Genomic DNA, 16,774 nt, shown 5'->3' on the forward strand with positions numbered 1-16,774 from the left:
ACAGTGGTGTTTTCCCATCTGTGAGGGGTAAAGTGAGCCTCCTCCTCGTCTCCAGTCTGGGCATTTGAGATTGATGAATGGACAGGCAACTGGTGCACTGTGTACACATACTGGACACAGAACTCATAATAATTAACTCGGCAAAATCATTAACACATTTCTTTGAGTAATCTGAATGAGTTGTTTGCTGACCAGATTGTTTAATGCAGCAGACCTGTTTTTTTTTTTTTTTTTTTTTTTTTTTTGGTCACAGGACTCTGCTGAAACTGTTGATAATAGTTGTGTGAAGTTGTGCTTGTTTATGCTTCGAGGAAACTGTCAGATAGAACTTTTTCAATGAGTGCTGGAGGGATGGGGATTTTCCTCCGTTGGAGTGTTTCCTCCCTTTTATATGTGAAAAGAATTTTAAAAAAGTGATGGGCTTTGTATGAAATATTATTTTAAAAAAATTCAGTATGGGAAAGAGTTTTCAGTTGTTCTTTGCAAGCTCTGTTTTTATCCTTGGCTCTGGAACTTGTAAATTATTAGAAGCATGAGACCTGGTTGATAATTATGAGAAGCATGGGACCTGGTTGTGAAAGTGCAAATAACTGCATCCTTGTCAACATTCACCGAGATGTCTGTTGAAAGGAAATTAGGTTTCCTAGAGTGTTGCATCTTGTTAAGCATTCCATTTAATCTGTACATAGCTGTTTCTTGGTGATGGATGATCTGTTTAACTGTTGCTCTTAACTCAAATACTCTTCATATCTCTTCAAAAAACTGCACTACTGTGTGCATTGGATACAGAGCAACTGTGGAGGCTGAGCTGAAATTTCTGTCTTTTTTTTTCCATTCAACCACCTTTCATCTGGCCCATCTCCCTGCGATACCAATGAACATTATTCTCTCTCTCTCTCTCTCTCTCTCTCTCTCTCTCTCTTACCAATGTTTCCTTTAGTCCCTTCTTTCCACTATTCTATCACTTCTTGGATCCTTTTTCCTCTGGTATTTTCTTCTTCTAACCCCTCCCCCTTTCTTTTTTTCTCCAGATACATAAACGATGTATATCACCACTTAATTTATTTTTTGTCTAACTTGCTACCTGGTATTTCGCCATACCTGATGAGGTAAGGTCTGGACCTGCACTCGTTACCTCCTAATACATCACTGAAAGGTACCCACACAGTAGTTTCCACTCCATACATCACTCACAACTGGTACCAGTTGCCCACATAGTTTATGGCTCCACGGAGAACCCCTGAGTTCAACATCATCAAGTTTTATAGACTTGTCTGATATACTGGTAGTTTGCCTGGGCCGGGTGGGATATTTGCAAAAGAACTTCAGCGAAAAGTTGTTTTTTTTTTTAACTGAAAAAAAATTGGTGTTTTGACACAGGATAAATGTGCAGTAGTCCTCTTGGTGAGGATATCCAGCCTGTTTTAATAAAATCAAGATAATGTTTTTTGACAGGCAGTTGCTTTAGTTTAGGTGACAACTAGACCCAAAAGTTTGACCAAATCAGTTTGCTTTAACCAAAGCGCGAAAAATATATCTACTGCATTTTATCAGCTATCAGTAGTTTGATTCAAACATATTTGATGTGAAGCTCTTAGTCCTTTCTTGAAAACAGAATTCTTTTATTCATTTATTCATCGGCTACATGGTATATAGTAGGATTCTACCAAGGCCCCACATAGCTGATGAAAAAAAAATGTTTTGCATTTGTGAAATTTAGATATTCAAAGATACTTTTCAGCTTTGATTTTCAGATGACGCCCAACTGCAAAGGAGGACCTCCCTATGAATTTCAGGTGCTGATAAGAAAAAAAAACAGATGCATTTGAATATGGAAAGTGCTTGACTGTGTTTCCCAGATGTTGTTCTGAATGAAAGTTATTGCCATAAATTACAGGAGGATAGATTCCAGCTTCAATATCTAAATGTTTTCTACGAAGCCAGGATCACCAATATACATTTTGTGTGCTTTTAGATTTATGAAAGAAGACAAGTTAGCCCTACATCTACCTTTCAGGGTCAGGGGGTCCAAATAACCATGAAAAATAAAGGAGGAGACCAACATTTTTTGCTGAAGGCTTCATTTGCCTTGGTTGATTTATGAAGGAGTTTAAAGGCAGCTTAAATAAAAAAGTCATTCCACAGTATTCCCTTTTTATCCTCTCCATAAGACTTTACATATCATGGAGAAAATTAAGGAGTTGCCTCCAAATCCCAAAGTGGACTTCACCTAGAGTGGCGTAAGCCCAATAACTTGGTCCTTTGCACATTGATTGGCGTATTTTAATGACAAAGTTGTAAAAGTAAACTTGTAGAAAAAAACAACTGAATAGTATGGCTATTTCTTAAGGGCAGAATATAAGGGGCCCGAGTAAGGTACCTCAACACTCCACTGGACATAGCCAGTTAATGAACTTGCATACTGAGTCAAACTCCTGTACATAGTGTAGTTACACTTAGAATGGAAGATGGACCAACTTGGGTCAGCATATCTACAGATTACATGGAGTTCCCACTTCGCCCCAGATCCTTAAATCATTGGTTTAACTATCCAGTTGTCCGGGACCTCTTTCACAGAAAGGTCTTTTTCAAAGAGGGCATATAGTAGAGTAAAAAAATTGTTCTGGTATACTTTGAGAGGTCCACCTTTCATTCTAAGATGTTGCTTGTCTGAACTTTCTGGCAGTGTCATTCAATTTTTCTCCTCAGGACCAAATAAAGTTCTTTCCAGCGTATCAGTTTTGCGAACTCTAAGGCAAAAAAATGTCTCATCAATACGCAATTCCAGGAGTTGATAGAACCATTCAAGGAAATGATATTGATGGTTATTTCCTGGAGCCAAGATAATCGAGAGAAATCTCCAGGATTATAGAAATATTAAGAAATTGATTACCCAGGGGATTTGGAGTATTCAATGAGTTTTTTCCAAGCAGGGATTTTTTATGCTTTTCTTTCTTGGTGTTTTTTAAAAGAGATTATAAATAGCTTCATTTTGCTATTAGCTCATAAAGGATTATTGGCCTGGGAAGATGTGTAAATATTTGTGCGTAATTTCTTTCGCTTAATTACTGGATGCTGTTATTTCCATGTATTTCCTGGCTCTATTTGATGTGTGGAGTGGTATTTAATGAGAGTTTTGCTACGTTGAGAGTGGGAAGGCTGGTTGGTATCAAGTTTGTGGACATTCCCCACTTGACTACTCATGGGGGCTGCATTTATCTTCACTTCAAACACACCAGGGAAACTATTTCAAATGACCTTTTTGTCAACTTAGACAATAAATCATACCAAATTATTGGCAAAATCTTTTTCAGGTTACAAGATTAGCAGGTATTCAAAATGTGTTTAGTTTAAGCTGTACACATCATTAATTTGTGAAAAATTAATATGAGATGCCCGTGATGTAAGCAGTCAATATTATGTGTACTCTTTCTCCTTTCTTGAACCCTCCCCCTCCCCCCCCCCCCCACCCACCCCCTCTGTCTCCTAACCTTACGTGGCCTCTTCCTCCATCCATTGATCTATATTCCATCACAATTTAGCCTTCTGAATTGGTCATTTTCTAAATTCCTGGAAATATGATTGCCTGTATCAAGTTTTTTAGCTTTGTAATGGTGAGATATGTAGTCAGAGAGATAACTACATCTGCGGCTAGCTTGACTAACAATTGCCAGTGGCATTGCAAATATCAGCACTTATTGGTGACGTTAATGTCCAATTTGTCAGCTGTAATAACCCTCTGTGTAGTTGTTTAAATGGATCTGTGAATGAAAAAAGGAGTAGAAATAAGGCAACCACTTATTACCGTACTACAGGAAATTGTGAAGTGGTCGAGGAGATAATTGTGCCCATCTAACAGCTGGTTGTAAGCACCCTGTGTGTGTTGGGGGGGGGGGGGGGGGAGAGAAGGAGGGAAGAGGAGATAGGAAGGGAGGAAGAAAGAGAGACTCAAAGAAATGTTATTTCCAAACATGATATATGTAAGGAGTAGTGCACAGCTCGGATTCATGCACTTCATGGTGAATGAGATGGGCGATTTTTTTTGTAATCTTAATTTTTGTTAAAGCAAATCTCAAGATTTACATCAGACTAAAAGTTCATAAGCATATTCTGAGACTAAAAACAATATGCATGCATTAGAAAGGTCATTAGAGAAAAGTTTGAAGTTCTGCACATGTTCTGGTCCAAAGTTTAAGGTTTTCGCTTTTTTGTGTTGCTGTATCTTATTCCTATACCAGCAGCAGGTCTTTCTTTTCTTTGTGGCCTCTATTCCTAATGTTACTGAGTGATACAGTGAAGTGAAATCGGAGGATGTGTTTTCCCCATTCATGTCTCCCTACACACGTCCTGTCAGCTGGAATAAAGTGGAAGTCTTTTGATTAGGATACTCTTTTGGAAACTCCAAAAATAAAAAAAAAGCTTTCTGGTCTTGGCTCACCACATTCAGCTGAACATGTCAGGCTGGAGGATTGAACAGTTTCACTTTGGAAGTTCCAATTCTTTGCAGCTGTCCTCTGCCTTCAAGCCAGGAACCTGGATCGCGTTAATGATGTTTTGTATTAATAGTAAGGATATCAGCAACTCTTTTGTTTGTTTACAGATACCGCCTTTTGGCTATTGGCAGTGAATTGGTGCCCCAAACGCCAGCATATGTACAGCATATGCAAAAAGAAAGATCAGTGAAAAATTGGGGGTTTTTTTAGGGGGGAGAGAGGAGCAAAATTTGAGATATGTCTAAAAATGCAAGCAATGACCCTTTACTGGGTTTGCTGTACGTTCAGTTGAAGGAGGAAATTTGGTGTTGTTCACTGCTTAATATTTCTTGGTATATTATGTCAGTAAATTGAAGTTTGATATTTGAAATAAATGAAGATATTTACACATTTCATCACAGACACACCTGATAACTAGTGGGAATGAAGTGTTGCCTTAGATTTAAAGGTAGCATGGAATGATGAAAAGCAATTTGAGATAATCACCCCATTCTCATAGAGCGCATTCTCAACGAATTAAGCCAGGCTTTACAAAGCCGGTGACCTAAAAATGGCGGACGTACATGAAAGAAAAACCGCCTAATCTTTTAATAGTCTCTCCGCCTCTCACACGCCTCCCCACACGTCGTCCCTGCGGGGTACAGTAATTAAATCTCGGCTCCGAACATTAATATTTCCGTGAATATCTCTGGTGATATTATCTCCGTAGATAGTCGATTCATTGCTGCTCTACGGGCCAAATTATTCCTATTTCGTCTCTGTTTTCAAAGATAATAGAACAGAAGAGCTTTTTTCCTTCGATCGCCTTCAGCCGCCATGCTTTCTTCACCACGAGTTTAACTGATGAGCATGCGCACTTAATATTTCCCCGGAGACGCGATTTAATTACTGTACCCCGCAGGGACGACGTGTGGGGAGGCGGAGAGACTATTAAAAGATTAGGCGGTTTTTCTTTCATGTACGTCCGCCATTTTTAGGTCACCGGCTTTGTAAAGCCTGGCTTAATTCGTTGAGAATGCGCTCATAGATTAGATCGACCTACATTGGATCGACCTAACTCCCTGGGGGTTCACGCTAAATAGCTGTCAGCCGGGCGGACACGAAAGTTAATTACCCCTTAAAGCTTGTAGTAGGCGGGGACGGACACATAAGGGGGATTATCTGACAGTAATCTAGTGAGACTCCCCGCGGTGATAGATCGATCTAAAAGTTGTAAGAACAGAGCCTTAGATTTAAAGGTAGCATGGATTGATGAAAAGCAATTTGAGATAATCAGACTGGGTTTGAATGAGATGTGTGTCTTTTTTTGTGCTTATCTTCTTTTCCCAGCAACACAAGGTTAGTTTCTGGAAATGTGCTATGATTGAAGGAAATTTGAGTTCTTGTAGGATATTTTAGCACAAACCAAGTCACGTGATTTTACTCTTCACCAATATCTCCCAATAGATGCTAAGGACTTTTGCTTTATCTCATACACCACCCTAGTTAAAGATGTAAGGTTTTACATACATTCATACAATTGCACTTGCGCACATGCACATGCATGTGCAAGCCTACTATGACAAATGAATTCAGGCACCCTACATATTTCTCCTTCAAAGTTATTGACAATACTGTAACTTCTTGCCTAATTGATGTGCTCATTGCTCTGTTTACTCATCTGTAGCAATTGTGCGTGAAAGTTGCACAGCTTAAAGGTACACATGTGGAGCATGGATTCTGAGTAATGTACTAGTATATTAACCACTTCCACTTGTTTCTTATATACGACTCAAAGTCTACATACCTACATCAGGGATCGTCCTGGGTCAAAATCTGGCTGGGCCATTTTTAAAAAATGTGTGCCGTGAATTATTCAGAGAAAATTCATTATATTTCCATATTTTTATATGATTAAAAACAACGAAAAAAGGCTTGATGCTACTACTCTGAAGTCCTAAGTAATTGTAGTGTGTGGAAAAATCTTCCAAAATTAACAATTGTACTGTCCGAAAAATTGTACTTAATGGAAAAATCTTTCAGAATTAATAATTGCACTATGCCGAATAATTGCACTGCATGAAAAAGGTTGACAATTCCTATTATTTTTTGTAAAACCTTCTGTGGTCTATCTTTGCGAGTATGTACTGTACTCTGTGGAGCTCTGGGAACAGACAGTCTGGCACTGTTGGAGCTGGGGGAGGACTTTTAATTTTCTGCCTTTTTAATTTCTTCTGAAAGGAAGCATTCACACAAGGCACGTTGATCATATCTCGATCTGTCCAGATGATGCAAGAAGTGTTGATTGTTGTAATGAAACTGTTGTGCACCTCAAAGGACACAGATCAATTGATCTCCCATTTATCAAGCACGAGTGAGAAAAATCATACTTAACAAGAATTAAATGCAGTTAATTCAAGCAGATCCTATGCCAAGTGAAAGCGACTCATTTTCAGCCTATTCTTGCATAGTGTGAACTTTCCCTAAAAGCCTTGCAATAGGAGCCGTCAATGTTGACACCAATTGTAACGACAACAAAAGCCCGACTGTGTATAGGCTGTGTAATTGTGGCACTAATGGAGAGTTGTTGTAATTAATATGCATAACAGCAGGTAAGATTCCATAAGCCCTGACTGGGGCAGAAAGAGATATTAATCATTTACAGCCATGCTGGTGTTTGCAAACGACTCCAATGAATCTATTCAAATAGCACTGACACTTCTGGTTACGTGTAGAGTTAAATTTTATTTTTTACTTGTGTTTAAGGGTTGGAAAGATAACTTAAGATGCAATGTATTGTGAAGAATATCTGGGGAAAACTTTTTTTTTCTTTTTTTTTTTCCTTTATAATGTCTTTTAAAGATGGCTTCAAATACCCCAAAAAATTGTATAGCCTTTTGGGTAATTACTCATCCCCAGATAAGCTGCTTGTTTATGAGAAAATTGATTGCATTTTAAAGTGACAGAGGTGGAATGTTGTTATCGCATTAGTCACTACTTTATGGTGATGTCATTATGTTGCGGTTCCACTACCTCTTGCAGTGATGTGGTTGATGAAAAAATAACTTGAAATGAAAGCTGCTTCAAATTAGGGATATTTTTGTTTAGAAATATGTCCACCTTTTACCTTTTGAATGAAGTCAGATGAAGATACAAGTATAGTTCATCTCTGATCCCAAGTTTTCTTTTTCAAAGGTAGCTACAGCCTGCTGGTGTTTCAGAAAACCAGGATGTTTTATAACAGTGCTCATCATGCTCAGCTCTTTGTCTAGTTAAAAAACCTTCAAGCCTTTAAACAACTATGTCACGTTTGTTTCAAAAAATATCCTTCATGCCTAAGTGGTTATTGAAATAAAACAAGAAGAACCAACTCAGTAAAATATATTTAATATACTGATTTAAACAAAGCTTTCAAGAAACTGTATTAAGTCAAGTGTCCACTTGCAGCAAAGCTATCAGCTTGTGTGAAAAGTGTGAAACTTCTGTTCACCGTTTTATTGATCTTCCCCCAAGTCCTCAGCCAGTCAATTATGTTCACATTGGATAGGGATATTAGGTCTTGGCATGAAAAAAACATCTAGTTAATTTCCCTGCACTTAGTTGTCTACAGTTGAATGAGTAGAATAGCATACATGACCGGTTACAATATTCATAAGTGACAGTGAGGAAGTTTTAGAACCAGGTTCACATCTAGAATAAGGTAAAAAGTCTCTGATATCACTATACAATCAGAATTTGTAAAAATGAGAATTTGTATTTTAAATGACATTGTATAAATGTTGGAACAGACCAAGGGAAGAGAGGGGGACTGAAATCTTTTTTCAATGAAATTTAGTTTCGGTATTGTGCATACCCAAGTAGACTACTTTAAACATTTGAGTGCATCAGTTCTGCAAAATGAAGATAGCTTCTACATCCATCTGTGTTAATAGACACAGTCATGCTGGCACTGAAAGAGAAATGATGTTTGCCAGGAAACATTTCCTATCAAGTGTAAACACGCCCTAAATGAGTACTTTCAACACAAGACCTGTTCAGAACAGGCCCAACTTGAGTCTACTTGCAGATAATTTGAATTCAACTGGCTTAAATATCCGAATCTCATGTTTTGCCTTTTGGTCACCTGACTGTATCTGTAAGACAGTTTTTTTGAGTTCTAACTTGGTCCTGATGGGAACTTGTCCTTACTCTCTAAGGGTACTCAAGTTGTACTTAACATGGGGACAATCCAAGTGTGGTAAATGTCAGCTATGTTGTACATTGTAGAACAGCCTTATATCTGATGTTCTGTGAGATATTTACAATCTGGCACATGGAATATCTGGTGGAAGTGTTAAAGTCAGGTAAACACTTCTGGGGTGTTTGTAAATTCTCCCTCTATAAAGGTACACAAGACACAGAGAGAGTGCCTAGAGGGGCACTTTTATTTGATGTATTACTTCTATTATCGCTGTTAATAGTGTTTTTCATTGAAATGGCTATTAATTGTTGTAGGTCAATGGAATGCTCTAAGTGGACACAAGTAATCATTATGGTAGGCCTTGTTAATATGGAACATAACTTAGACTGGAAGTGCTTTCTGTGATAGTTTAGTTTAGCAGCATACTATCTCAGCGGACTGTGTGATTCGGATTTCTAACCATTTAGGGCCAGTCTAATCCTCCAGATGTGCTGCCTCCTGCCACTGTATTTCAGTGCCCAGCATTGAAAATAATTAGAAATCATGATTCAAAATCTGCTGTGTAGTACCTTACCAAATTAAGCTGTCACTACTTAACTGTAAATGCAACTTATCTGATATCACTAGAAAAGCGTTGTACTCAACATGGGATTTAAAATTTTTAAATAAGATATGGAAGTCCTAAATGTTAACTGGTGGTGATAGTTTAGTCTGTATCTAGTCTGAGTTGGTCTTGCAGACAAAAAAGGCTTAATAGAAGAGATGGTACTTGAAGTAATTTTGTCACAAGTCAATTTCCCAGCTCCAGTGTTTACCTTTAAACAATGCCCACGGATGAAAAAGCAGACTCAGATATAACTGAGATCAATAACTTCTCTATAAAATATTTATTTTGTGGTTTACTTGGTTCCCATTGTGCCTTAATCAAATGGATTAGAAATTGGACTCCTTATTACAGAGGTTTGGTTTTCACTCTACTTGGGAGTCAGAAAGGTGGACTAATTAGCGTTGTTGGTTGGTTTGTCAACTTGTTGAAATGAAGGCTGCGTGAGATAATATCTGTAAGTGAAGGAGATAAAATTGATCGATTTAAGTACAGCAATGCATCACTGGAATATTGTCTGCAGCAGCGTTAAAACATTTCGTAAAACGTTTTCTGTACAGTCCAGTTTCTATGTAAATTACAAAAATCTGCACATAAGAACATTGAATTATCATAACATATGAAAGGTGTACTTTTATTTGACTGGTTTAAGCCCTGGTAGAAGGTCCCTATATATGGTGCTGGTAACAGTCCATTTACAAGTTACCTCAAACGACCTTTGCGAACTGAATTAACTCATTTGTAGGGTGTTAAGTACAGGTATTAAGAGGGGGAAGTGGGTCGGAGCTAGACCACGTACAAGGGAGTACAGCTGATACAAGCTTCTACTTAAGTTGGTTTTACTCCTCACTCAGGGTATCACTTCAGTGTTTAAATTATTACGCGTATACATCTCCTTAATAAATACACCTTCTTTTCCACTATTGTAAAGGTTCCAAAAGAAAACACAAAGTCTGTCAGCCAACCTGTCAATTACATTCTCCGTTTCTTTTCTCCCCTATTGTATGATGTCTAAACAAACCAGTCCCATATCTCCCTTGTAGGGCTTTAAGCGCTTCGTTGCACCCGTCTTTGTGACAGGTTGTATGGCAAGGAGCGACTGGCTTGCTTGTCTTGATTATATGAATTATCTGCTTTTAGTAATGTTCTTTCAGTTAAGTTATTCACTTAGATATAATGCATAAGCCGTTTATATTTTGCTTTCACTGTAGTTGGCATTGTGCATACAATCAAAGTCTATTATGCCTCTTTCTGGGCAATATTTTGCTGCCTATCACAGTGCAGTTAGATTAAACAGTTTGTACCTCTTGTTTACTCTTATGTCGCCTTTCTTACAGCAAAAATTGAAAAGGAAACTCGAGGGGAACAATGGCGGTGAAAATATAGACTCGGGTTACCATTGTGATCAGGCAGCCTCGCCACAGGCCAAGCACAGTAGACCTTCCACGGCAACTCAGAACAGTGTGGGCAGCCTGTCAGTCCAAGTCCAGATTAAATCCCACTCAGAACATCCCCAGAACAGCCAGACTGACCTCACTGTCAGTGCCACTGTGCGCACACACGCTGGGGCTCTGAACGACGGCACCAATGTTCACACTAGCACTTCTGTAGACTGTAAACAGCCTAAACAGGAGCCTATAGAGGAACAGAGCTGCAGTCCCCCACTGGATGGCACGGGTGTCAATGTCGATGAGCTCCAGGATATTCTAGACACACTCGCAAAGGAGGAGGGGGAGGGAATCCCCCCAGAACTGATGAAAGAAATACCAGCAGATATTCTCAAGGATTTTGATATCATTACACACTGTGCAGATGCCAAGGACAAGAGCCCAGGAGGGAGTACATATTCAAACAATGGCATGATGTATGGGGGTGCCACTCAAAGCATGCATCCACCCCAGTTCCCTGATGGCCAACAGGGCACCCCTGGGCCAATCTTTGATCAGCATATGAACCCTATGAACTCTGTGCCCAGTGGTCCCCCCATGCCTGCTGCTACCAATGCCTACAGGCAACAGCCACAGCACCTGCCTCACACGCCCAACACAGGGGGGCCACCACCCTCTTTGCTTGACACAGGCGGACCTGCAGCAGAGACATTAAAACAAATGGCTGCTCAACATCAGAGCTCGGGGGGAGGGTACCCCAATATGGCAGCCAAGCCACCGTATGCCGAGCAGCATGAGATGCAGTACTCCCGAGGTGCGTACCCTGGGTATCCCCAGTCTGCCATGCCATATAACCAGCAAGGGGTGTACCCTTACAGCCAGCAGGTCCCCAGGGCGGGGCCAGGGGAGGTGGAGGTACATCGGCAGCAGCTCCCCCCTGGTCACCCCATGGCAGGGGGCATGCAGGACCCCTCTTTATCCTACGCAGGCACCAAGCCTCTTTCTCATTACTCTCCTGACATGATGAATGGGATGCCACCATCGTCATTACGTCAGCTTCAGAATCAGTTTGGTCCTGCATCAAGCCAGGGGCAAGCTCTACCTGGAAATTCTCTGCAAATTACGCAGAGCCAGAACATGGAGGTGATGCAGGGATCACAGAGAATGCAAGTGTCACAGACACAACATATGAACATTAACGCAGGGCAGGGGACCCCCATATCTATGGCTCAGAGACAGTCCTTTAACATTGCAGCACAACATGCACAAAACAATGCTCAGTATAACATGAACGAGCAACACATGCGTATGCAGCAACAGCAGCAGCATGCACACATGATGCAAGCGAAAATGCGTCAGGAGGAGCAGCAGAAACGGGAGATGGAACAGCAGCGACAGCACCAACAACAGCAGCAGCAGCAGGCGGCACACATGCAGTACCTCAATAACCGTCCGCCACCTCCGGAGTATAAAATGCACCCGGGCTCTGCTCCGCCCCATTCAGCGGCAGCTGCAGCAGCAGCATACCAAGCAAGCATGGGGTCCAGCAACCCTTTACAAACCATGCAAAACATGGTCAATCAAACAAGTGTCAATCAAAGTGCTGGCTTTGGACCTGTAAAAAGTGAAAACCTCCCAGGGACCCCTGGGACAGTAGGGCCCCCAGGGATTCAGGCAGGGTACTCTGCAGGAATGCAGAGGCAGCAAAGTTACCCTGGGGCTCCAGGCTCTCAGTCGGCATACAATCAGCCCAGCAAGCCCAGCACCCCCACGTACACCAGCCCTCTGATGAGAAATGAGAGGCCCCCTAATGTCAATGTGGGCCCCGCAGGGTTGAACATTTCTGAACAGCGGACCCCAAATTGGGGTCGCAGCCATAGCCAGGGCCCTCATTACCCTGGCATGGCCCGCCCCCCACAACAAATGACACCTCACAGTATGATGCAATATGGGAGCTTTGCTGCTCAAAATGGCACCTACTCAACAGCGGGGTCAACAGGAGGGATGCAGGCCCAGCGTGCAATGATGTCAGGAGGAATTCCCCCTGGCTCTCTTCCCCCAGGGGCGGCACAAGAGAATGCAATGATGCAGCACAATATTCACATGCAGCAGCAACAGATGATGATGGCAGGGGGTGTACCCCAGCAAGGCCCCCCTGGGAGAAACTATCAAAATGGCGGCTATCCTTTAGACAATTCAGGAGATCTATTCGACTCTGTGAACACTCAAGGTACAGAGCTGAGTATCTTGGATCAAATCTTGGGCTGACCTCCGCCCACAGAGAGTATGTTGTTGTTTTCATCGGCGGGTTAGGATTCTTATAGGTACATGACCAGAAGTGTGAGATGGATTTGCTCAATATTTTTATTTTCAACTTCAAACAGCAGCACATCGAGCATTTGGTATGTACTCGGACCACATGAGTTTGTTGGCATAAATCAAAGAGTTCTGGCTATGGTTAAGTCTAGCTTTGATTTTGTGTCGAGGCAAAACCCAACACTTGTCCAACAGGGAACAGTGACTGGAAGTTCTGGTCATTTTCCGACTCCCAAGAGACATCAAAATTAATATTGGTAAATCATTGGGGAGAAAGATTTGTAATTCTTATTAATTTCACAGTATTAGTAATCTTTCAAAAAAAAGCATACTATTATTGGAAAGCTGTCAATTACTATTCCAAAAACCAACTTCATACTTTGTGCACAGGAGCGTCGAGATTGTTGTCTATCTGACAGGCCTTAGACATTTATTGATGGAGAATCCAGTGAAGAAACCCCTAGTGCTGAAATTACCAACAAACTGCCACTGGCATGGACAGTTTAGCAAAACGGCTATATATCCAAGTAAGGGGGCAGCTTACCTACAGTGAAGGGGGCTGGATCATGAATATTCAATGAGTGCACTTGAAATCCATTGCAGGGGTACTTGTGTATTGGACTGGACCTAAATGTGGATGGCTATGAGGATGGAAATCAGTGCAACTAAATAGAGTGATGGGTCTGCAGTGTAAACTGGGTTTGACGTAATTAAGGGAATGATTGAAAAGCCATTATTTAATTGATCCACAGAAGTTGTGCTCGCGGTTCATTTCAGAGGACCATGTCTGGTTTCTTCATGGATTGGGTTGTATTTTTTAATCTGGAGATCTATACAAGTTGAAATAGGCTCTTCTTCACGAAGATTGCTTGTACATTATCAAAAATGAAACTGTTCTCATAGGGGCTATTTTTACAGATGATAGAAATATTTTGACATAAATTAGTCATTTAGTTTGTGATTACACTTTTAAAGTGTTCTTTGTAGAACTTATGTAAAGTAATCAATGCACATGTTATCTATTTAGATATTGTAATCATTTAATATGTTCATAATTACCTGTATACACTGTACACATTATATATAATATATTATATTATTATATTAAAATTACCAATTGTCACTTTTTATTAACAGATATCTACACCTGGGGGTTTTGAGGGATTTAGCATAATTTATAAACCAGTATAGAAAAATACACAAGTTTTAAGGTGTATTTTCTGGAAGATCTTGGCAATAGAGTGAAATAGTTTTCTTCTACAGTGTACAGCTTTACTGCAGCTACAGAGGAAGAGTTACAAGTATAACATATGTTGGTATATGAAGTTCATGATATTGATCCATTTTATAAGTGGTTATGAGTTACAGTTTAGAGGGGGATGGGTGGGTCCTGCTCAACTCTAAAAACTTATATGTAGTTCTTAACACCTGTCCTGAAAACTTTGTAACATTTGAATTTCTGTCTCCATAAGGAAGTTTTTCTTACTATTAATTTGTGATAGAAATATTCAACTACCTAGAGGGGTGAGGAAGAGAAGAAAAGATTCAAAGTTATGGTTTGCAGGCGAAGTGCATAGAGGCGGGTACGGGAGATGCCTGTGTCTCCTATTTGCCTCAGTTGTCTGTAATTTTCGATGTGTAAAAGGTGGGTGAATCATTGCCAGTTTCTCTCCTAACCCAACTCCCATTTTGTATAATCCTTTACTCATTGATTGGTGCGGTCCAAATCTGCTATTGTAGAACTGCTCTGATTCGAATTGGTGTCGACTGCATCTCTGTGGCTGCTAACTGTATACCGCACAAAAGTAAGAATAACATGCTTTTGACAGGCTGATTACACCCCAATGCCAATGTGAATAACCTAACTAGTTGTGAAGTAAAGTCGTGCCATTGTTGGAGGTTTAAATTGTTAGTTGCCTAACTGAATGCATTACTGAAAATGGGCCAAATTATGTTTAAAACGGACATGGTTTCGGAGCGGGAAATTAATGATATTGTTACCTTTAAGTTGGGATCGGCGTGTTTAATTGCAGTGGAATGGTTGCATAGCCCAGAACGTTTTGGAAACCCCTTTGACAGAAAACCACCGAAAACCACTCCTTTGAAGCAGTCACAAGGTCACCGCCTTCGTCTTACGTGGTGCGGGACCAGTCGTTACGCACAGACACGTACATTTGGGACGGGAGGTGGGGCAGGAGCGATAAAACCCTCATTCTTCTCTGCTCTTGTTGGGTACCAAGCACCCCTTACCATATATTTGTATGCGTCAGGCGGCGTTCACCCAGTAAATGTTACCTCTGTATGTAAAATCTTATAATTGATTGCATTGCCTGTAGTCTTTTGTACGACACGGTTAAATATTATACTGACTAAAACTTGTTTCAAGATGATTTCTTTTAAAAGGAATAGCCCACCTTCAATTGGTTCTCTTTTAAACTTTATTGCAATTCTAACATTTACACATAATTTTTTCGGATCGAAACATCATACACTAGATGGACTTGTCTGCTCAGTATTGCATGGAAGGCCTACCAACTTTTGAAACCCAAAGTTTTTAAGTTTGCTTATACAGGTAAGGGCTGTGTTTGGTGCAAAAACATATGGGTGCTGTTGGAGATCTAAATCAAATTTGTTACATTAATCGAATATTTCTGCGTTTGATATAATGCAGCGTGCTCACATATGCCTTTTAAGTTTCCAGAATGTTAACATATGAATTCCCTTGATATTCAAAGCACTGGACTTTGGTCTTTGCAAAAAGAAGGGAGTGATCGAGGTAGACAGGCCTGTTCACTGATTCACCAAAATTAATCTGTGTAGAAGCACTTATTTATTCCAGACATTAAAAAATGGACTCTATTTTGAGATGCGCTAGTTCAGGAATAAAACTCGAGTTAACGCTTGGTGGAGATGGTGCGGACCCCAGCACTGCTTTTTTAACCAGTTGGATATAAAGCTGGTGCTTTTCTATAAGATTTTCATGAAAAAAATCTTTATATTACTTTATTTAAAAATTAGAATTTTGATTGTTCTTGTAGACGTTTATTAATTTGGAAAATCTGCTACAATGCAAATATCGTGCTAAAATAATAAGTGACGGAAACTATTTTAAAAATATGTTCAAGTAAAAAACATTTTGATTATGATTGATTACAACCGAATTCCTTGCGTCCAACGTAAAAAAAAAAAAACGGTCGGAGTATGTGAGAAAGGTGGATACGACGGGGATGGATTTGGATTAGAGTTTGATGTCGGACAAAAAAAAGAATAAAATGGCCCGAGCTTCAGAGCCCTTCAAAAAATTAACAAAAACTGATGTAAAACGTGACACGATCAATATTCACAGGAAATCATGATTTAAAAAAGCGACTGTCACAGATAAGTTGTCCTCCGCTGGTGAGATACGCTAGGAGCGCTGTTGAACACCGTTGGTACTTATGTATGCAGCGTGAAAGTCTGCATAAAAAATACTATAAATTATGTGTGATAAAACGGGTAATTTTCCATAGAACAGAACATATTTCATGCGTGAAAATCATCTTCAATTGTGTATACACAGTAACAATCATGTCTCGTGACTTTTTCCTATCAGCCACACGAAGCTTCGGCTTAGAAATTGCCAGCTGGCGTTGTACCTGCTAGACTTTCAGTATATCTTGTAGACGGGGACTCAAAGTTAACTGTGGAAGGCCCAGCCCTATTTGTCAAACCGCGCGAAATACTTCTTGCATATTTTTTATATATGTAAAGGTTTATCTACAGGGGTTATAAAGTAGAAACTCGGGGAATAATTTTGGATTTGATGTTTGCCAAC

General features: G+C 40.1%; 1 protein-coding gene across 1 annotated transcript in view; it reads left to right on the forward strand.

Moving 5' to 3' along the window:
* The window catches only part of LOC106159186 (uncharacterized), a 29,330-nt gene extending 15,257 nt beyond the window's left edge, over positions 1-14,073 (forward strand). Inside the window, exon 2 of the mRNA XM_013535397.2 lies at positions 10,594-14,073. Coding sequence (XP_013390851.2) covers positions 10,594-12,912 — 2,319 coding nt within the window. The 3' untranslated portion in view covers positions 12,913-14,073. The remainder of the gene's footprint in view (positions 1-10,593) is intronic.
* Positions 14,074-16,774: the final 2,701 nt, after the last annotated feature.

The sequence above is a fragment of the Lingula anatina genome, chromosome 3 (genome assembly GCF_051362555.1).
Source record: "Lingula anatina isolate TDL-2025a chromosome 3, LinAna3.0, whole genome shotgun sequence".
NCBI lineage: Eukaryota > Metazoa > Brachiopoda > Lingulata > Lingulida > Lingulidae > Lingula > Lingula anatina.